The sequence below is a fragment of the Varanus komodoensis genome, unplaced genomic scaffold (assembly GCF_004798865.1).
Source record: "Varanus komodoensis strain SLA01 unplaced genomic scaffold, ASM479886v1 scaffold9, whole genome shotgun sequence".
Classification (NCBI taxonomy): Eukaryota; Metazoa; Chordata; class Lepidosauria; order Squamata; family Varanidae; genus Varanus; species Varanus komodoensis.
The window spans coordinates 28,339,079-28,357,874 of NW_025336598.1; the positions used below are offsets into that span (position 1 = coordinate 28,339,079).

The 18,796-nt window shown below is 41.8% G+C and overlaps 1 protein-coding gene across 1 annotated transcript in view; it reads right to left on the reverse strand.

Annotated features, from left to right (window-relative positions):
* MYO3B (myosin IIIB) overlaps positions 1 to 18,796 on the reverse strand; it is a 210,217-nt gene that overhangs the window by 85,356 nt on the left and 106,065 nt on the right. The window contains 2 exon segments of the mRNA XM_044418298.1: positions 12 to 32; positions 1,563 to 1,642. Of these exon segments, the coding sequence (XP_044274233.1) occupies positions 12 to 32; positions 1,563 to 1,642 (101 nt within the window).

The window sequence follows — 18,796 nt, forward strand, 5'->3', positions numbered from 1 at the left end:
TTGTGCCTTACCTTGAGCAGATACTTGGGAGACTGCATGCAAAACAGAAAGGAAAAGAAAGAACTGCTAAGCAGCAATGCAGCAGGCATGGAGGAAAGGGGCTGGGGAAATGGGTGTTAAGATCTGACTTTGATGGAATGCAAGGCGAGAGAAAGAGTAAAAACCAAAATCCAAGCTTTCCTAATCTGACATGGTTACCCTTTCTGTGCCCAAATAGTGAAAATGTGTTAAATGCACTTCAAGTAAATTATGCAAAAAGGAATGTAAAGGGTTCATGCAAATAAAATATGAATAAAAGAAAGGGGGAAAAGAAAAAAGGGGGGGAGGAAAAGATTAAGGGGCAGCCTTATGTAGCACAAGGAGGGGGATTGAAGGGGTGGAATGCTGCATCAGCACAGATAACTTCAAACATTTCTGGAGGTCATGTGACCAAGTAAATATCAATCTTTCACTTAGAATTGCAGGGATGTCTGCAGGAAAGGAGGTGAGGGAGGCATTTCAGAACTCTTAGCTGGCAAAAATTCTTACACTTTCTACCTAATTCCCCATTCAAAGGAGAGGGGGGAAAGATTACAGAGCCAAGCCCTTGTTACAGAAATCTGGGACAAAAGATTTGAGAGATGGGTGTTATTAGGTAACATTGATACTAGGCTGTCACTGTACGACACTAAGGCAAGGAAACTCCAGAGTATGACATCATGTATGGAGCTTCAGTAGGAGTTATATGTGAAAGGCAGAGGGCCAACCATAAAATCCAGTGCACCAGGGGGATGCATGTACGTATTTTCCCCAAATTATGCCTTTCCTACGAGTCAGTCATTTGGTCCAGTCTGTCATTTGCTGCACGATATGGAGGTGGACCCTGCAAAAATGCGCTAAAGGGCTCAAGCCATCTGGGGTTTCTGCCAAACCACTAACTTGCTAACTTAAGAGCAAAAACTTGACCTAGAAAGGCATGCCCGATCTGCAACTTTCAACAACATTTTGCTCTTTTGTGACAGCTGCTGCAGGCAGAGGGAAAAACTCCCAAGGGGCCTGTGTTTAACTGCTAAGGAACTAATGAATCATTCCCAAGAGGGAGATTACACATTAATCCTCCTGTGTGCAGCTAAAAGGGAAGAGGCAAGGCAAAAATATGGCAGGGAAAAAAAAGATTACGATGATCAAAAGAGAGATTCCCTTACCAAAGGAAGCAAATGAGCAAAGCCTGTTTTGCGTTTGTTTTTTAATGGTGGTTTAGATTATTTTAGATTCCAGAAAGTTAGAAGAAAATTAGGTGATCTGCATTCTACTTTCAGGAAAGAATGAAAGAAAACCCTGGACAATAAGACAATGCATTATCCTGTTGTAGCTTTGCTAAAATGTACATTTCCTTACTACAGGAATTGTATTAGGATAATATGTATTGCCTTGTAAAATAAGAACAGCCCCCACTGCCCAATTCTCACTTAATGTAAACCAAGTAGTCTTGCATCAGTCAAAAACCTGGCATGCTGTCTCACTCCATTGTGTTATAGATCCCTTTTCAAGCAGGCAAGCGAAAGCACTAGGTGTGCACTGACCTTGATGCGACCAGCACTGAGCTGTGGGGGCAAAGACCTGGAGGCAGCTGTCACTCTTGCTCGTGCCTGAGCCAAGTTTCCTGTTAAAAAAAAGTGGGGAAGAGATTGAAGAGATTGAAATGGAAGTAAACACATAGACAATGGGCCAAAAGATGTGCAAAGCAAAATCAAGATGAGAAGAAAGCAGACTCAGCAAAAGGAACACAAATTCTACTAGATAGACCGAGAAAGCACAAAAAGGAAAGGTTACTAAAGAAATCATTGTGTTTTGTGTTTAGTGCGTCTAGAAACACCCTGCTTAGCTTTTTACAACTTTGCATGTACAAATAAATGTAAAGGAATGTAGTGCTAATGGGCCATATCTGCAAGCCTTCAAGGTGACATTTACACAAGGGCCCATGCTCAGTCACCGCCTGTGAGATCCTAACGATGCACTGCGCTAATCACACAGTATATGTTGAGGCTTCTCTCACTCTTCTAACTCTTGTAGAAGCACATGCAGTCATGATTTGAACTGGGCCTGCGATGCTTCAGGAGCATTCCTGTCTCCCCCACTCCACACACAAACAATTTCAGCACATACTCAAAACATGCATAGATTCAGTTCACGTGACACCCCAGGATCATCAAGTCTTGTTTAACCCCAGGCTTCTTCGGGGTTGTTAGTGAGCCACAGTGCATGCCAGGCAACATTTTGAAAATGTAACTACTGATTAGAGTGGTTGGGGATTGTCAGTGTGTAGCCCAACATATTTTACTGCCTGGGACAGAGAAGAAAATGGTGCCCTCCTCCCTGTCATGCCACAATGCATCGCACCCAAGGCTAGTGAAGTTAGTTTGGGAAATAAAGCAGAACACAGTAATCAAAACAGAACAACATTGGATATCCATGGTTTTTTGTGATTTTTTTCCCCGATTTATATCCTGCCTTTTTCCTACAAAGGGCTCAAGGTAGCTTACATCATTCTCCTCCTCCATCTTATCCCCACAACAACAACCCTGTGAGGTAGGTTGGGCTGAGAATCTGTGACTGGCCCAAAGTCACCCAGTTGGCTCCATGGCTGAGCAGGGACTCGAACCCGGATCGTCTGAGTCCCAGTCCCATGCTCTTAACCATTACACCACACTGATTTAACCTCTGATCAACTGCTTGAGGTTGTTAGTGAGCACCTTTCATGACAGGAATTGCACATAAGCCACTGTGGAAACACTTTCTTAAACAAGTAGATGCTGGGGCAGGGCCAGTAGGCATGGCTCCAATTCCCTTTTGCATATGTGCAAAGTATTCATGGTTGCATTATCTACTGTTAGAATCATCGTGATTTAGTTCAGCAGATCAGGGACTGCATACTGAGGCTGAAACCTATCCTAGTAGGCTAGTTGGAAGACTCCTTCAGGAAGAAAGGAAAGATGGAAGAAACAGGATCAGAAAGTCTCCCGCAGTTTATGTCAGGCCTGATCAATACAGAGGCAGAGGGTCAAAACTGACATCCCCCCACCCCCATTTTTACTCACAAGTAGGTGCTTGGCACTCAGTACAAAATCACCTGGCCCATACCACAATCCACATCTGAATCAGGGCTCTTACACCTATGCTAAAGGAAACATTTTAAAAAGTGTACTTGCTAAATATGAATTTAAAGTAACACCTTTAGCTCACAATGAAATAATGAGGCAAAGTCTCAGGGCGCAGGGGGGAAAAGTAGTTTTAATCCAAGAATGAAACCACATATATTCTTTTCAGTATCCTGGAACTTCGATGATTTATTCTGTTGGATTGTTTTGAATATTCCTTGATTTTGTTTTTCGTTGGCTTTGCCAGGCTTTCTGTCGAAACAGCAATTTGCTTTGTCGAAACAGCAGTATGTTGTACATGTCGAATCCTAAATCCAAACCCATCCTTAAGCCAAGACCTCCAACCGGCTCCAGCAAGCAACACACTCTCCAGTTCAGAATCAGCCACTGAGATTCCATCTACATACTGCGCTAATCCCACATCACATAGCTGAGGCTCCCCCCCCCCCACTCTCCCTTTAGCCTTGAGTAAGCACATGTGGCCATGGTGGGAGGGTTAAACCCAAGTTCAAAGGGGTTGGGGGAGAGTGTGGAGGGTTTAGCACTCCCTTCCTGGAGCATGGTGGTCCCAATCCAACTCAGAAGTATATTTGCTTGTGCAAGATATTTAGTTTGAGGCATTTGCTTTGGCACACTGAATAAGGAACTTCAGTGACAATGATTGTCTCCCCCCTCCCCCCCCCTTTTTTTTTACTCTGGGAGATAAACAATTGCCATGAATAGGAAAGATGCACCAGAACATAATATAAACTCCTCCGTAATCAGAGGGATAATAGATAGGTGACTTTTTCTTTTATCTTTTAACTCATAATTAAGGGAATTTAAAGCAAACATAAATCCTTGATTATCCATAGCCAGTTCGGAGGGGAGTGAGCAGAAATATAACACTCAAGAACTCTTTTGTGATGCTTGATTTACACAAGAAATAAAACATGGGTAAAGCCTGTACTTGTCTAAACATTCCACATGTTACAATTCAAGTTTAAACATAGTACATGCACTGACCAATTTGCATGTAGCAATAATTGCTTGCCAATACACCCATTTGGATTGCTGTGCTAATGTTACACTGAACGGTCCAGCATACTTGGTGGGCATATTTAAGGCTGCAATCCTAAATACACTTAGTAGGGTATAAGCCCCACCTAATACTGTATATTGTAGCTGTTTGCATAGCATAAGAGTCTACTGTGAGTTATTTAATCCTTGGTAAGGCTATGATACGTGCTAACATACGAGTAAGTGAGGGTTAAACAACCCTTACAAGAGCCATGGTTTGCTTTAGGATTATGTGAGGATTGCTTAATCCTCAGGTTCACATGACATGAAAATCCCCAAATGTTAGTCACATATGGAACCTGTGCCTCAATACATCATAGGTTCAATAAACCATGATGAGTTGGAGCGTATCATGGGGACATTCTTCTGAGTAAATATGGTTAAAATAACACGGCATCTGCACGCAGTATGATTACAGAAGTTATCCATGGTTCATATCTTTAAAATACCTAGAGTATTTTAGAGTCGGATAGCAGAGTGAACTAAGCTATTCTTATTTAGCTTAGGCTGACCATGCACATGATGGGCATTTCATGAGTGGAGCCAGCTGGAGCTGGGAGTCAGACTTGATGGCCCAGGAGGCCCCTTCTGACTCACTCTGTTTCTCTGTTTCTATTTATTTATTTAAAACATTTGCATGCCACCCAATTGTGCCACAGCACCTCTGGGTGGCTCAGTCACAAGATAAAACACCATAAAAACCAAGTACAACATATTAAAATACAAAGCAAAGAGCAGGTGGCATTAACACTATTCTTGCACTGTTTCCTCCCTGTCTGTAGTAAACTAATTTACAAGGGGGGAAAAGACCACCCCTTCCCTGAGATGCTTGCCTATTTCATACAGAGAATTTCTTTAGTGGACTAAGCATTCAAAAATATGACCTCCCCTCCTATCTATAGTATCATTCAGATACTATCACCTCATTCTGTGTATCTTACAGAAATTCTGGGAATCATAGAAGCATAGAGTTGGAAGGGGCCAGAAGACCATTGGGTCCAACCCCCTGCTCTTGCAGGACACCACTTTATACCATCCCACTCAGATGACTGTCCAGATGCTTTTTTAATGTTTCTAACCTAAAGTGAATCTAAGGAAAACCCCAGAAGCCTAGATGACAAACTGCTGATTACCAGAACTCACAGAGATACTCTTAAAGCTACTGGGTATGCATTCTCATGAGCTCTGCTATATAGGGACATCCATGACTCAGAGTTGATAAAAGAATAATTGCCAATTTTCTGACCCTACGAGTAAAAGGCTGCTTACTGCGGCTGTAGTGCCTCTGTCCCTTCTGGGTGACGCAGATTAACCCATGGGGTTGTTCTATTTAGTATTTGCCTTCAGGTGGGATAAGAGCTTAAATGAGCTAAGCTTCCAGTGGTATGATTTCAAAGGCTGCCTACAGTAATTGGTCAAAAATAATGGACAAGATCTAAGACAAACATGATTAAATCCCACTCGTTTCAAAAGGAAGATGATGCACATGCTTATGTCTCTCTTGTTGAAATCAATGGAGCTGAGGACTGGTCAGCTTTGTTTGAACCTTGCGCACTGAATTGGATCTTATGACATCAGCTGAGTAGCTTGTTGACATCGCTGAAGAGTGTTCATTAGCAACATTTTTATTTTGTTTATTCTTGCAGGCAAATAAATTTGAAAAAGAGAGGTGCAGAGGTTCAAAAAATGAAAGCTTTGAAAGCAAGAAAGGAAGTAATGTGGGCTATGCATGTGCAGGCCATTCCTGATACATTTCAAAGTTTTAAGTAGTGAGTGGAGCACAAGATGTCCAAATGTTTTCTCTGGCTACATATCTTCAGAGGCTAAACTGTGATTAATAGCATTGAAAGAACCCTTTGAAGCAGGATTGGTGACATCAAAGTCCTAATCCATGGGTGGCAGGATTTTTATAATGAGTGGGAAGCATTTTAACACATTTCAAAGGATTTACAGCATGAATAAACAATAGGCCACTGCAGATGTGCCACACACCTTTCAGAAACATAACACATAAATAAGTTTCCATTTTAATTTAAATGTAAATAAAGTGTTAACACTTCTTTCAGATGTTAAAAATGCCTTGTTTGCAGCAGTTTCACTGTTTTTGCTCGTTGCTTTGCAGAAGGCTTGTTAATTCAAAGCAGCTTTCTTCATACCAATATTATAGCTCATATTATATAACTGGAAAGAGGTTATATTAAATTAACCAAACCAGTTCCCACTTTCAAAAATACAGTTCAGTGCATAGGAAGCAGAATTCAATTTTATACAGCAGTCATAATATACTGAAAGAAATATTTGACTTCCAGTGCTTTTCTAGCAAGCTCTTTTGAGAACACTGCAGGAGTTGTCACTCAAAAATATAGATATTTCATATACAAACATAATGATGGATTATCATCCCTGTTAAGTTAAAAAACAAAACAAAAGAGGATATCAGGCAAACAAGAAAAAATGTGCTTAGAAATCCTTTTTTCCACCATCTGCAAATGGCTTTCTCTCCATGGATTTAAATAGCCAATAGCCCTGCTAAATTTGGATTAAAAGTTCCCTGTAAAATTCTTCCACTGGAATTGTCAGGACACATTTTGTCAGGTCACATTTAAAGAAAGACTTAAAACTGATTTTAACACACTCCTGGTTTAAGGGTTTTGAATTATAATGATGTTTCCATTTCTCGTCTTATGAGAGCTAAAGTGACTCAAAAAGATTTATGATGTAATGATATAAACCGTGGATGTACCAGGCCAATGATGTAGAATATAGGCTGCAAACTGTGTATAACAGAAGTAAAATTTCAATTGTCCCTCCCCACATTTGGGTTATGGATAAAATGGTTTATGAAGCTCTGAGTTTAGGCCCATCTGTTGCATGTCATACATAAAACATTGCTTCGTTTAGCCAGGTACTGTGCAATAATCAGCCAAATCTCTCAAGGTAATTCTTCTGGAGCAAAACATTAAATATCCCCTACTTTGTCTATCAGCACTAGCTCTTACATTTCCTTAGAGATATCTGCATAAGTGTGAAACTCTTTTCTAAAAAGAGCACTGAAGTTTGCAAAACAGTGGAGGTTCTAATGTTGCTACGTAACTATGAAGCTTTCTGCTGAAATCCCTGGAGGGGAGCAGCTTACATTTTATAGAAAAAAATAGGACTTACAGGGCTCAAGTGCCTATATATTCTGGAAACACTTTACATTCTAAATGAAATACTTTGCAAAAAGAAGAACTAAATGAATAAAATACGTTAGGGCTGTTGTTCCATGTTCTCACTTGTTGCCATGCCAGCCTGAAGAAGATCCAAACTAACTACAATGAATAAATCTTAGCTGAGATTGTGGATCTAAACACTCTTTCAAAAGTCACCTTTGTGACTGTTGCCAAATTAATCTGGAGACCATGAAATTCAGAAAAAGCTATGGATATATTTCAAAGCCATTTGAAAACTGTGTAAACACATTTCACCCTACAAGAGAGCTGAATCAGGATAGTTAGAGTAATTCCTCCATCTATCAGAGCTGCCTGTACAAACGAATCTGTTCACACAAACATCTGGCAAGATGTTCATTTCATCAAGGAGTAGGATGTCTAGGGACAGTACTACAGGATTTAGTTTCCTTGGGAATGACAGTGCCTTTCAGATTTATGATACTTTTATAGTACCAGTTGATTTGCAAATATACAAGCAATGGAAGCAAACGGACTCATGCAGCCAGTGGTGCCATCATAACAGGACTTAACGGCAGAAGTCGAGAATGAACAGGAGGGCCCCCGGATATAGGAGGGCTGGCTTGCTACATTGTGAAGCAATGGAAATCACACATGCATCTGTTTGTGGACACACATACCATTTACAGCTACCTTCCCCCAGTAGACCTATCAAGCCCCGATTCTCTGAGTGGGTTGCATGACTCATGTCAAAGCCACAATGGCTGAGCGTGTTCTCCAAACCTGGCATCCCTTTCTGCACCGGGTGCCTTCTCTGTGGCTGTGAACAAGCTAAGGTTTAGTGTAGGGTTTGGTATTCACTCCTAGGCTTGCCTTGTCACCTAAACTTGGTCAACACAACAAGCCCAGATGAAACCCTGAAGCCTATAGAGCCACTTACCCAGATTGGCAGAAAAGCTTACTGCTCTGGCTCAGAAACTTTGATGACAACAGCCCAAAGTGCCCAAGCAGCATTTGGGGCAGCTGTCATTGGCTTCCCTGACACTGCATGCCACAGGGTTAGAGGAGGCAGTGCAGGGAAGCAATGTATGCTGCTGGGCCTTTCCCACCGAAGAGGGAGAGGTGGCTGCTGAAGCACCCTCATGGTGAGCACCGGTGGTGGAAATGAGCTACATTTTCTTGGGTCTCCTTGCATCCCAGCAGAGCAACCCTTCTTTCTTAGGATTATCCCTGCCAACCGCACCTGCTCCCCCATGTTCGCCCTTCCTGACACAGCTCTCAAGTAGCAGTGAGCAGGTGGAGGGCTGAAGGGGGAGGAGGGGAGAAGTGCCTCAAGACCTCCACTGTAGCTTATTGCCTGTTGTTCACTTCATGGGCCCTGGGACAAGCAAGGCACACTGCGTAGCCTTCTAGGCAGTGTGGTTTGCTCTATCATGCTAACTCACCTTATGGCTTGGTTCACACAATACTAAGCCACAATTGGTTGTGAGTCACATCTATTCAGAATGGCTGTGATGCATCTGAACCCTGCAACACAGAAGCCACTGGGGCTGAGTGCAGACAACACAGCAAACTACTCTGGATAAAAGATGTCTCACACCCCACCATGGTTGACCATGTTGGGGGAACCCAGTTTGAAATTATCTAATTCTATATGCTTAACTATTTGACTGTATAATTCATTTCATGCCCTCAGTTTTGTGTGTGCTGTGGCTCCCTGATCCCCCAAGAGCACTTGTCTGCTTGTGTGTGTAGTTTCCTGCTGTGGATTCACCTGGCTATCATTCTGTATTTCCAGACAGTTGTAAGCCACCTTTCTCTGCTTTGGCCTTCTTCCCATGTTGCAATGTAGCATTACACTGCTGGATATGATAGAACTATCTGACAAACTGGTAAAACCAGGGAATAATTAGCACAGGGAAAAAAATCTGCCTATCTTGCAGAACTAATGTAAAGATTACTGTGGCGATGTCAGTCAAGCACTTCTAACAACTTATCACCAATGATCATGATGAGGAATAAAACACCATCAGGTTGGGAAAGGGTGTTCTAGATCATGTTTACAGCTTATGGCACCATGATTTCTATTTGTTTGTTGTGCAGAAAGCCAACTCCAACAAAATATGAAGAGTGACCCACATGTCCAAAAAAGGCTGGGGACTTCTGCTCTAGCTGTTCTGCAAGTATTTTGGTAATAAGACTAAGTATCATAATTAGCAAAGTTCTTGGTTTCTTTAGTGATCTAGTTCTGTGAGTATGTATGTTCTTTTTTGGTTGCTTTCTGAAACTTTATTTTGAAACAAAATAACATTTCATGAATGTGCAAACAAAACAAGAACATTTTACTGTTTATATAGCACAAAAATACAGGCACCATAACGTAGCAATTTCCATGATTTTAAGCAGATTAAGTCCTATCCATTGCAATAAGAGTAGCACATGCCTGTACTTCCCTGTACCCCTTGGCACATGCACTTATAAAAAACTTGTTCCTGAAAACAACCCAAACTTGTCAGATTGCTTTCAGGTCACAATCAGGCCCTAGAAGCACCAACACGAGGACATTTGATAAAAAGAGCACACATGCTCGAAGCACAGAAATGCACGAATACCACAGGACTACCCAAGCAAACACATGCACCACAGAGACCAAATCCTGGGGAGAGGGCTGTGACCCCTCACTGTACAAGGGGACCTCATGGCTAGGGAGGGCACCATCTCTTGCCTCCGTTTTGTCACTTCTCCCTCCCAGCTATTGCTCCCTGGGCCTACAACCGCTGGCCCTTCTTTCTGCAGGCCACTTCCTTGGTCTCCTTCTTCATTCCTTCACAAGGCCACTCTGCTAGTCAACCCAGCCTTACTGGGCCCTGCTCTTCTGTTGCCATCAGGCCCCCTCTCATGCTCCGTGTGGCACACGGAAGGCCATTGGCCTCAGGTCAGTGAGAGCCATCGGGGCTCCAGCAACTGCTCTAGCCGAGCGGAACCCTGGAGAGCCTCTGACGGTCTCTGAGGACAACACTGGGCTAGAAGGGGCCAATGGCCGAGTTCTGGATTAGGCAGCCTCCTCTGTTCCTGTGCTCTGATCCAACAACATCTGGGAGAGCACAAGCTGTCCACCCCTGCCCAAATACTTAACACAATCAACCTGGCTTAGAAATGCAAGCACATCGCTTGCATTCTCTGAGCTTGACAACTGGCAGCAAAATATGTGAACTGACCACTGAGAAGCATTGCACTGGAAGTGACTGGAAAGATTTATGACCAGATCTACCCACTTTAAAAATGTACTTTAAAATAGCCATGGGTGGGTATCTTTTTCTTTTTCTTTAATCAGTGAAGTGGTGCTGTGGGCAGGGCTGTGGTTCTCCCTCAGCTGCCCTTAAACATATGCTATTGTTTTAATGCATGCTGCTATTTTCCATCATGCAGGGCTAATAGAAGATGAGGGAAGGAGGGAAGATCTAGAGGTGGGAGAGGGGGAGAAATGACAGAGGGGGAGAATTTAAAAGAGCCCTTCTACCAGCACCACTGCTCCCATCATCTCATTTACTTAAAATATTTCTTAGCCACCCCTCACTGAAAGATTTCTAAGGAGTTATAGAAAGGTGAGGACAGAACCATCCATCCATAAATACTATGGGTTGAAGCCAGCATTGTTGTTCCACCGACAGAAGCTGTTCCATCAGCAGAAAAGAGAGGAGGCAATTCCTGCTCCTCTTTCTGCCCACCCTCCGCTCTAGCTGGTTGGTAAACCTGCTGAAGCACATTTTTGGGTAGTGTAGAAAGCTGTGGGGTTATGGGAAGAGGAAGGAAGTCCTACTATGTTAGCAAACTTCCACTAGTGCATTGCTGGATGAAGCCTAACATGACAAAAATGAATAACCACAAGAAAATATAGCAACATGTCAAGCAGAACAAATGCAAATTGAAGCATAGAAAGAAATGAAGTGAAATCTCTGCTAAAATGCCTTGGAAGGTCTTAACCTGAAACTGAAAATAATGTAATACTGACCGTAGTCAAGCCTCCTTAGAAATATTATTCCAGAGTCTTTCTAAATATATTATGCACCTCTGCTAAGGAAGGTACTCCCAAAAACACCTCTACAAAAGTACAGCCGGGCTGGTAAGGGAAGAACCAACCCACCCTCCCACAGCTGTTTTAAGCTGTGTGCATCCTTCCTTCTTTTCCTCCCTAACAGCTCTTCAGGGAGTCTTTCTTAACCTTTCTTCTAATACGGCCCTTGACAAACCTGGTTCTCCTTCAGCCACAGCTTGTCAGAGATTTGGCAGCAGTATTTCGAGGCATATATCCACTAGTGTACATATATAGCCCATATTGACCCATTTGTAGTGGCTAGCCCACAATTGCCTCATTGCCCCTTTCATGGGGCAATGAGGAGGGAAACTTCTGAGCCCATGTTTCACCGTTAGGTACCAGCAGAACTAGGACATTTCAGATAAACATGCTCTTGCAAACTCACACACAGATAGTGGAAGCTGCCAGCATTTTGCTATGTTTGCAAAAGAAAAGGACTTTGAGGCATTAAAAAGGAACAAAAGAAAGAATTTGTACCCATGTGTAGCTTTGAAAATGAGAGAAAAAGAAACCCCATGCAGACTGTACAATTCACAAAAATGATCCTGCCTACTGGACATACTACCCACTGTATGCAATAATTTAATGCTCCAATATTCAGTCCTACATACGTACATGACAACAGGGTGATTAATTATTCTTTTGAAACTAGTTCATTTTGAGCAGCTCTAAATGTTTGATTGTCTAACTTTAAAGCACTGCATAGCTTCTAGGATAGGCTTTGTAATAAATTCAGTTTCAATTCAATAAATGTATGTAAGAAAATATTTCATTGTTTCAGCTACTCTATGTGTACTGAATGTGATTCTCAATCAAATAATTAATACTAAAAGCAGTAATATCCTCCTACTGTGTACATTTTTCACTGTCTTAATGCTGACAGCAATTTTAATGCATTCACAGTAAAATGAACTGTTTCATCTTTGTCAGAGAAATGTTGTTTGATTTGACTTTTAGGACAGCTGCAAACCTGGGGATAAAGCCTGATTTAATTCAATGGGACTTTATTCTGAGGAGATTTGCATAGGATTGCATCTGCTTGTTGCAACTCTTCTGGGAGTACATTCCATTCAGCTCAGTGGAAATTATTTCTGAGTAGACATGACTGGGATTGTTCTGTTATGTACTGCCCTTCGACCAATCAGTTCAAGAATGGCTTGTAAGAAAATACAAAACAATAAAACCAGCTTAACAAAGTTAATGCAAACAACAGAGTCAGCCATGCTGCCAGTAAGAAACAATCCAAAATCTACGTAGTGTATTTATATACAAGCTGATAGTTTACACATCGTATATATAGAAACTCATAGGAATAGGCCAACTCGAAGATCCCAAAATGTGCAAATGAGCAAAACTTTCCGATGATTAGAGCAATACCACAATGGAAGCGATTTCCTGGGGAGGTGATGGGCTCTCTCACATGGGAAACATTCACAAGACAACTGGACAGCCATCTGTTAGGGATGCGTTAACCCGGAGTCCTGCACTGAGCAGGCTGTCAGACGCAATGCCTTTATTGGTTCCCTCCAACTCTACTATTCTATGATTCTGATATTGCCAGATCTTATTAATTAAAACAAGTTTTAGGAAAAAGGAAACAATGAAAAGTAGCAGATAAAACAGCTCAACAATACTCTCCAACTGGCACAGATAATAAAGCAGACACTTGCAGGATAGGTAAATGAAGGTGCAGACCTTAGAAAAAAGCATTGCATCTTTCAGGGAATGTTTCACAAGTAAATGGCACAAACTGGAAGTTTTGTATCATGAAGAACAAAGTAGGCTCTGGCCAGTAATGAGCCGCCATTAATATCGTTCTCCAGTGCAAAATACGGGTCTTGTTTTGCTGTTACATTCTGTTACAGTTCGGGAAGATAATGGGCACGACCTGCAAAGACCTTCAGTGCTTAGGCCCAACACATCTATGGAATTACTTCCTTCCTTATGTGCCACCATACAACAGCTTGTCAAAGATTTGGCCACAGTATTTGTATAGCTGCATATGATTATACAGCCCAATTCATTCATGGTCTTCATTCTTAACAATTTTTCAACATCAAAAAAACAAACAAACTATTGATAGTACCATGGAAAAGCTGAAAACCAGAGTAGAAAAAACTGCACAGGCTGCATTTCCAGGGTTAGAAGAGTAACTTTGGAAAAGAGGTTTAGGGATCATTTTGGGGGACAAGGCGAGGAGGAGACAGATGCCACCAAGGTGCTAGCAGCGCCTTAGCCTCCTCCTGCTCCAAAGTACCACCGTTGGACTGCTGAAATTTTCCATCTAACTGCTTTGCAGAATGGGAGGAGCACAGAGGCAGCCTTTGCCTCGGCACTCCTTCTGCCCTGCAAGTTCTAGGGACTATGAGGTCTTAGGATTATGAGCACCCTCTTTGGCTTGCACTTGCGTTTGTTTTATATTGCATTTTAATGTTGCATTTCCCTGTAAGTCACCCCAAAATCTTGTGTTATGGGGAGGCGATATAAACATAGCACATAAGTCAATTCATTATAACACACAGCCAACCCTCTCTTTCTTTCTTAACATGAAGTGCATGGACTCTGATTTTGATCAAGACCACCATGTGTCTATGGTGGAATTTTCACATTCTTATCTCCAGCTACTCATTTTCTGAAATCCTCTTTCATGCTAAATGGGGAGAGGCGGAGAGAAAACCAAACAGAAATGGCAGGCTTCCTTCCCTCTCCCCTTTTTATTTCCATGGAGTGGTGGGAGGCAATCTTTCAAAAAAAGAGCAGTGGATGTGGTAGTCTTAATTCACATTGTGGGCCTGTGCATTACTTCATATTAAGAAAGAAAAGGGGAGTTGGCTGTGTGCTCTGTATTTAGAGAGGGAGTTTCAGTCACTTCCCCACAACTGCAGGACTCCTTTTTGGAAATTCACCAAAGCATGAGTCCTCTGGAAAGCTGTATGCAAGAATTGTTTATTTTGGACTGACTTTTAAAGGACTGGCAAAGGACTAGGGGCTTTGATTATGCCAGGAGAGAACTGAGGGATTGGAATGTCTGTTATGTTTGTATTGAAAAGGATTTTAATTCTGATTATAGTTGGAGAATTTTAGATTTGTCTTTATTTTATAGTAATAACAATTATATCACCAACAATATAAGAGAGCATAACAATACTGAACATTCTAAAGTTCCTCAGAATAAGTAAGGCACTGTACTAATTTTAAATTCAGTTCCTATAATACCTGAGCCTTTGAATTGATTTATCTTCAGCTAAATAGGACAAGATGGGAAATGAAACGTAAACAAATGATTCTTTATGTAGCAGAAACTCCAGCTTACTGAGGAAAAACTTTAGAAAGACTGCAAACTAAAGATGAATCTAGGCCAACAACTATTTTACCATCACAGTGTGTAACTTTTGCATTAATTTTATGGCAACCAAGCCATAATCGTCCTCCTCCATCTTCTTCTTTTTATTCTTGCAAAGCTCAGCAGACTGAATCCTGAAAAGCAATCACACTCCTCTTGTGGCACTTTAAGCTCCCTAGGGAGCGAGGTTTTTCAAAATGTTGCAAGCTGCAAGAAAGCCCAAATGAACAAAGAATCAGGGCTCCATCATGCTTTGGATCCCTCAGGAAACTTTGTTCCATAAGAAAATGAGAAGATCGCAGAATGAGCATGATTCCTTGTTGGGCTGAGCTCAGAAAGTTTTACAAGGGCCGTTGGAGAAAAAATGATCCAAAGAAAGGGTTGACAGCAACACTGGTGAGTAATCAGGTTACTTCCATGTGCAGGGAGAGAGAGGGAGACTTGAGCAGGCTTCTGATTAGTTCTTCCCATGTTTGGTACCATAGGCCAGACTGGCTGATGCTCATGGGAGCTATATGGCAAAACATCTTAAAGCTGGGTTGGAGAAAGGATTACCCAATGCAACAGGAACAATTTATCATGTAAATAGGTCCTTCAAAAGCCCACAAAATGTTATCAAATCCTCATATATACAACCCTCAACTTAGTTAAACTATCTAGAATCAAGTTCATAAATATCCCACATCTGTAAGCAAGTAAAGTTCACAGCAGTTCCTTTGCCCATCTGCAGTTTAACACTGCTCTTTGTGTACAAAGCATTGGCAACACAGCAAAATACAATTAGTTTTTACAAGCTTTTATCATATGGGTCAGGCATGTATAAGCAAAAAGGCTATTTTGAGTTCTAAGGTAAGCACTGTAGACTTTCAATTAACTTTGCTCAACTCTTGGAAAAATATACAGTTTGATTTATCTATAAATGGAGACGTTATCATTGTAATAGCTTTTGTTACTGATCCATTATATCAAAGAACAACAAAAAAAGAAATTGTCAGTTATCTTTTAGCAGGGAAAGCATGCAGTCCCAACCCTCCCACTTCATTTTATTATGAGGTGAATTCATAAACTGTAAATGGCTTTTGGAGTCTTTTTTTCCTCTGATTATTCATAGAAATAAAAAGAAGGAGAAAGAGCATTAAGCTAAGTGGAAGCATATTACATTCAAGTGAATAAATATAATATATAGATGTATGTATCTCAAGCTGCAGAATAAATTCTGCATGTACATCAGTCAACTGGAATGAAAGTGGTACAGAATCACCATCCCCCGTGCTCTTTCTGAAAGTGCTATTTGCTGAAAAAGATAATATTAAATTAACAACAATGGTGGTGATTTAGGGTGCATATTCCTTTCAAATGTGTTGGAAGAGTGGCATAGGAAGCAGCTCTGTTTCCTGTTCAACCCCGACTACTCTGCCATTTGCTCTGCTGCTGGCTTAGTGTATCCTGCAAACCCAGTCAGTGAGCTTCATGGCTCAGACCTCCTGCATCCCAGTCCAACAGGCTGACAAGTACATGCCACTGGCTTTTTCTGCAAAGTGAAAACAGGTCAGGTGAAGCATAGTGGGCCAGATCAAGTACTGACTGGGAAAGGAATCCTGGGCTCATAGTGGATAACTGAATGAAAACATCAACCCAGTGCAGAGCTGCTGGGGAAAGGATAGATTCCATACTGGGGATAATAAGGAAACATATGGTACAACCATGTTTAGAATATTATGTACAATTCTGGCCACACACCTCCAGAAAGACATTACAGAGTCAAAAAAAGTGCCATAAGGAAAGATTATAGCATTTGAAACTTTCCAGCTTAGAAGAAAGACATAATAGGGGTGTATAAAATTATGCATGGCATTGGGAAAGAAGATAAGGAGATGTTTTTCTCCCTCTCTGACAAAACTAGAATCCAGGATCATCCAAGGCAGTGTAACGGCATGACATTCAGGACAGACAGAAGCAAATATTTCACACCATCCTTAACTAAACTGAGGAATTCAGTATCACAAAACTTGTGTGCCTTTAAAAAGGGATTAAGTCTGGGATGACGGCTCTCCCTCATGGGAAATCTTCAAGCAATCTCTGTTGTAGATGCCACAGCTCTCAGTTCCCTACATCAAGGAAACATTGGGCTAGATAGCCTACAAAACCCCTCTTCACATGTATGGTTCTTGGAATGCTATAACCTTGGATTCTGCCATTGTGCTTTATGGGCAGGTATCACTCCTGGCCAGCAGGGTGAGTAGGCAAGAGGAATGCATAAAGGGAAACCAGTGCATCTGCAAATTGTACAGCTATGTCTCAAGCCAGTCGGGTGCCTTCCCTTCCTTTCCACAGCTGAAGCTGCAGAAGAGCTGCAGAGACACATCATGTTATGGTAACCATGGTTTGTTGAATGTGGTGAAGTTCAAGAACAAATGCAGACCAACAAAAGAAGCACAGCTTGTTTGGCCAACTCCCTCTGCCTCTTCCGCCAGGACCAGCACAGCATCCCAACTGCCTCAGCAAGACTGAAGGACTAGCACTGCTTTGCCACAGTCACCAGGCAGCTTAGCAATTGTTGGCAGCACAAACAGAGCCTGGGAAAACTTGGACAGCTGTAGGCACAAGACAAAATAATTAACTAACCCACACCTCCCTCTTCCTAGACAGGCTCTATGGAAGTTCGACTTGTGTACTGGTTAGACTTTTTCCACCACAACTGGAAGGCTTTATATAGCCACCAGTGACTCCCAGTCATGAGACTGGGCTTCCCCAGTCTGGCGTAATGGCTCCTGAATTTGCTCCGTGTTGTGACAAGTATGGAGCTGATAAGAGCCTTTAGGAGTTACCCAAGAATAGAGATAGGAAAACATTCCAGTTTATAAAGGTTGACAGTGTGAAGACACAATAGAAAGCATAGATGTTCTAGTTCAGGGAGGAGCTGGGCATGAAAAAAGGCTGTTGCCAGGAAGGATGAAGAACATTGAGCACTTTAGGAAATAAAGCAAATTAAAGTGCAGTCTTATCACTCTGTGTGGCATGTTTCCATCAGCCTCTAAACTTGCAGACTGACCAGCATCCAATGCAAGTGGCAGGGCACAGCCATTGTTGCCATGCCTTGAGCATTTTATCTAGACAGCCATTTTTGCCCACCTAAATTTAGTGCCAGGGACCCGAAGGGAAAGAGGCTGGAGCACCAATTGGAATTTTTCCATGACCACAGTCACTTCCCCTTCCTGACACACAGCACCCCTTTTCCCCCTTCGAGGCTCTTACTTCCTAAGGGCCAGGGAAGCAGCTGGCATGCTTCTTTCATTCTGGCTATGAGGAGGCACAGCAGGGGCTGAGCCTTTGATGTTCAAACACCAAAGTCCGCTGACCTTGGTGCTCGGACTCTGAAAAATCCTGTGACCTACCAGATGATATTGGAAGGCCATAAGATTGCACTCAGAGCACTTAAACCTGAGAAGCAGCTCCTTTTTTTAAGTCTTTCTTGCTTTTAGGGCGTTCAATGTACTCTCGGTATCGGGTTGATTTGCTATTGATGTGGGTAATTTAATTATTTCATTAGCTAATGACACTATCTGAGGGTATACATGCAAAATTTCAAATAAGTGTGATTATTAGTTCCCTAGTAATGCTCAGTGAAAGATGAGCATAATGACTGATGCAACAATGTTGAAGAAAATCGAGCACCGCACTGTGATTAAGTTCCTTACAAAACAACAAAAAAGTCAAAAAAATCATTCACAAAGAGATGGTGGCCATTTACCAGGACTCTGCACCTTCATTATCTACTGTTCAAAAGTGGTCAAGTGAATTTAAAAGGGGCAGAGAAAGCAATGAAGACGACCCTCGCTCAGGCAGGCCGGTTACTGCCACTACGAAAGAAAATGTGGAAAAAATTGAGAAACTTGTATTGGAAGATGCCCGAATAAAAATCAAAATGTTAGCAGAGATGACAAACTTATTCGTTGGTACCATATTTACTATTTTTCATTACCATCTTAAC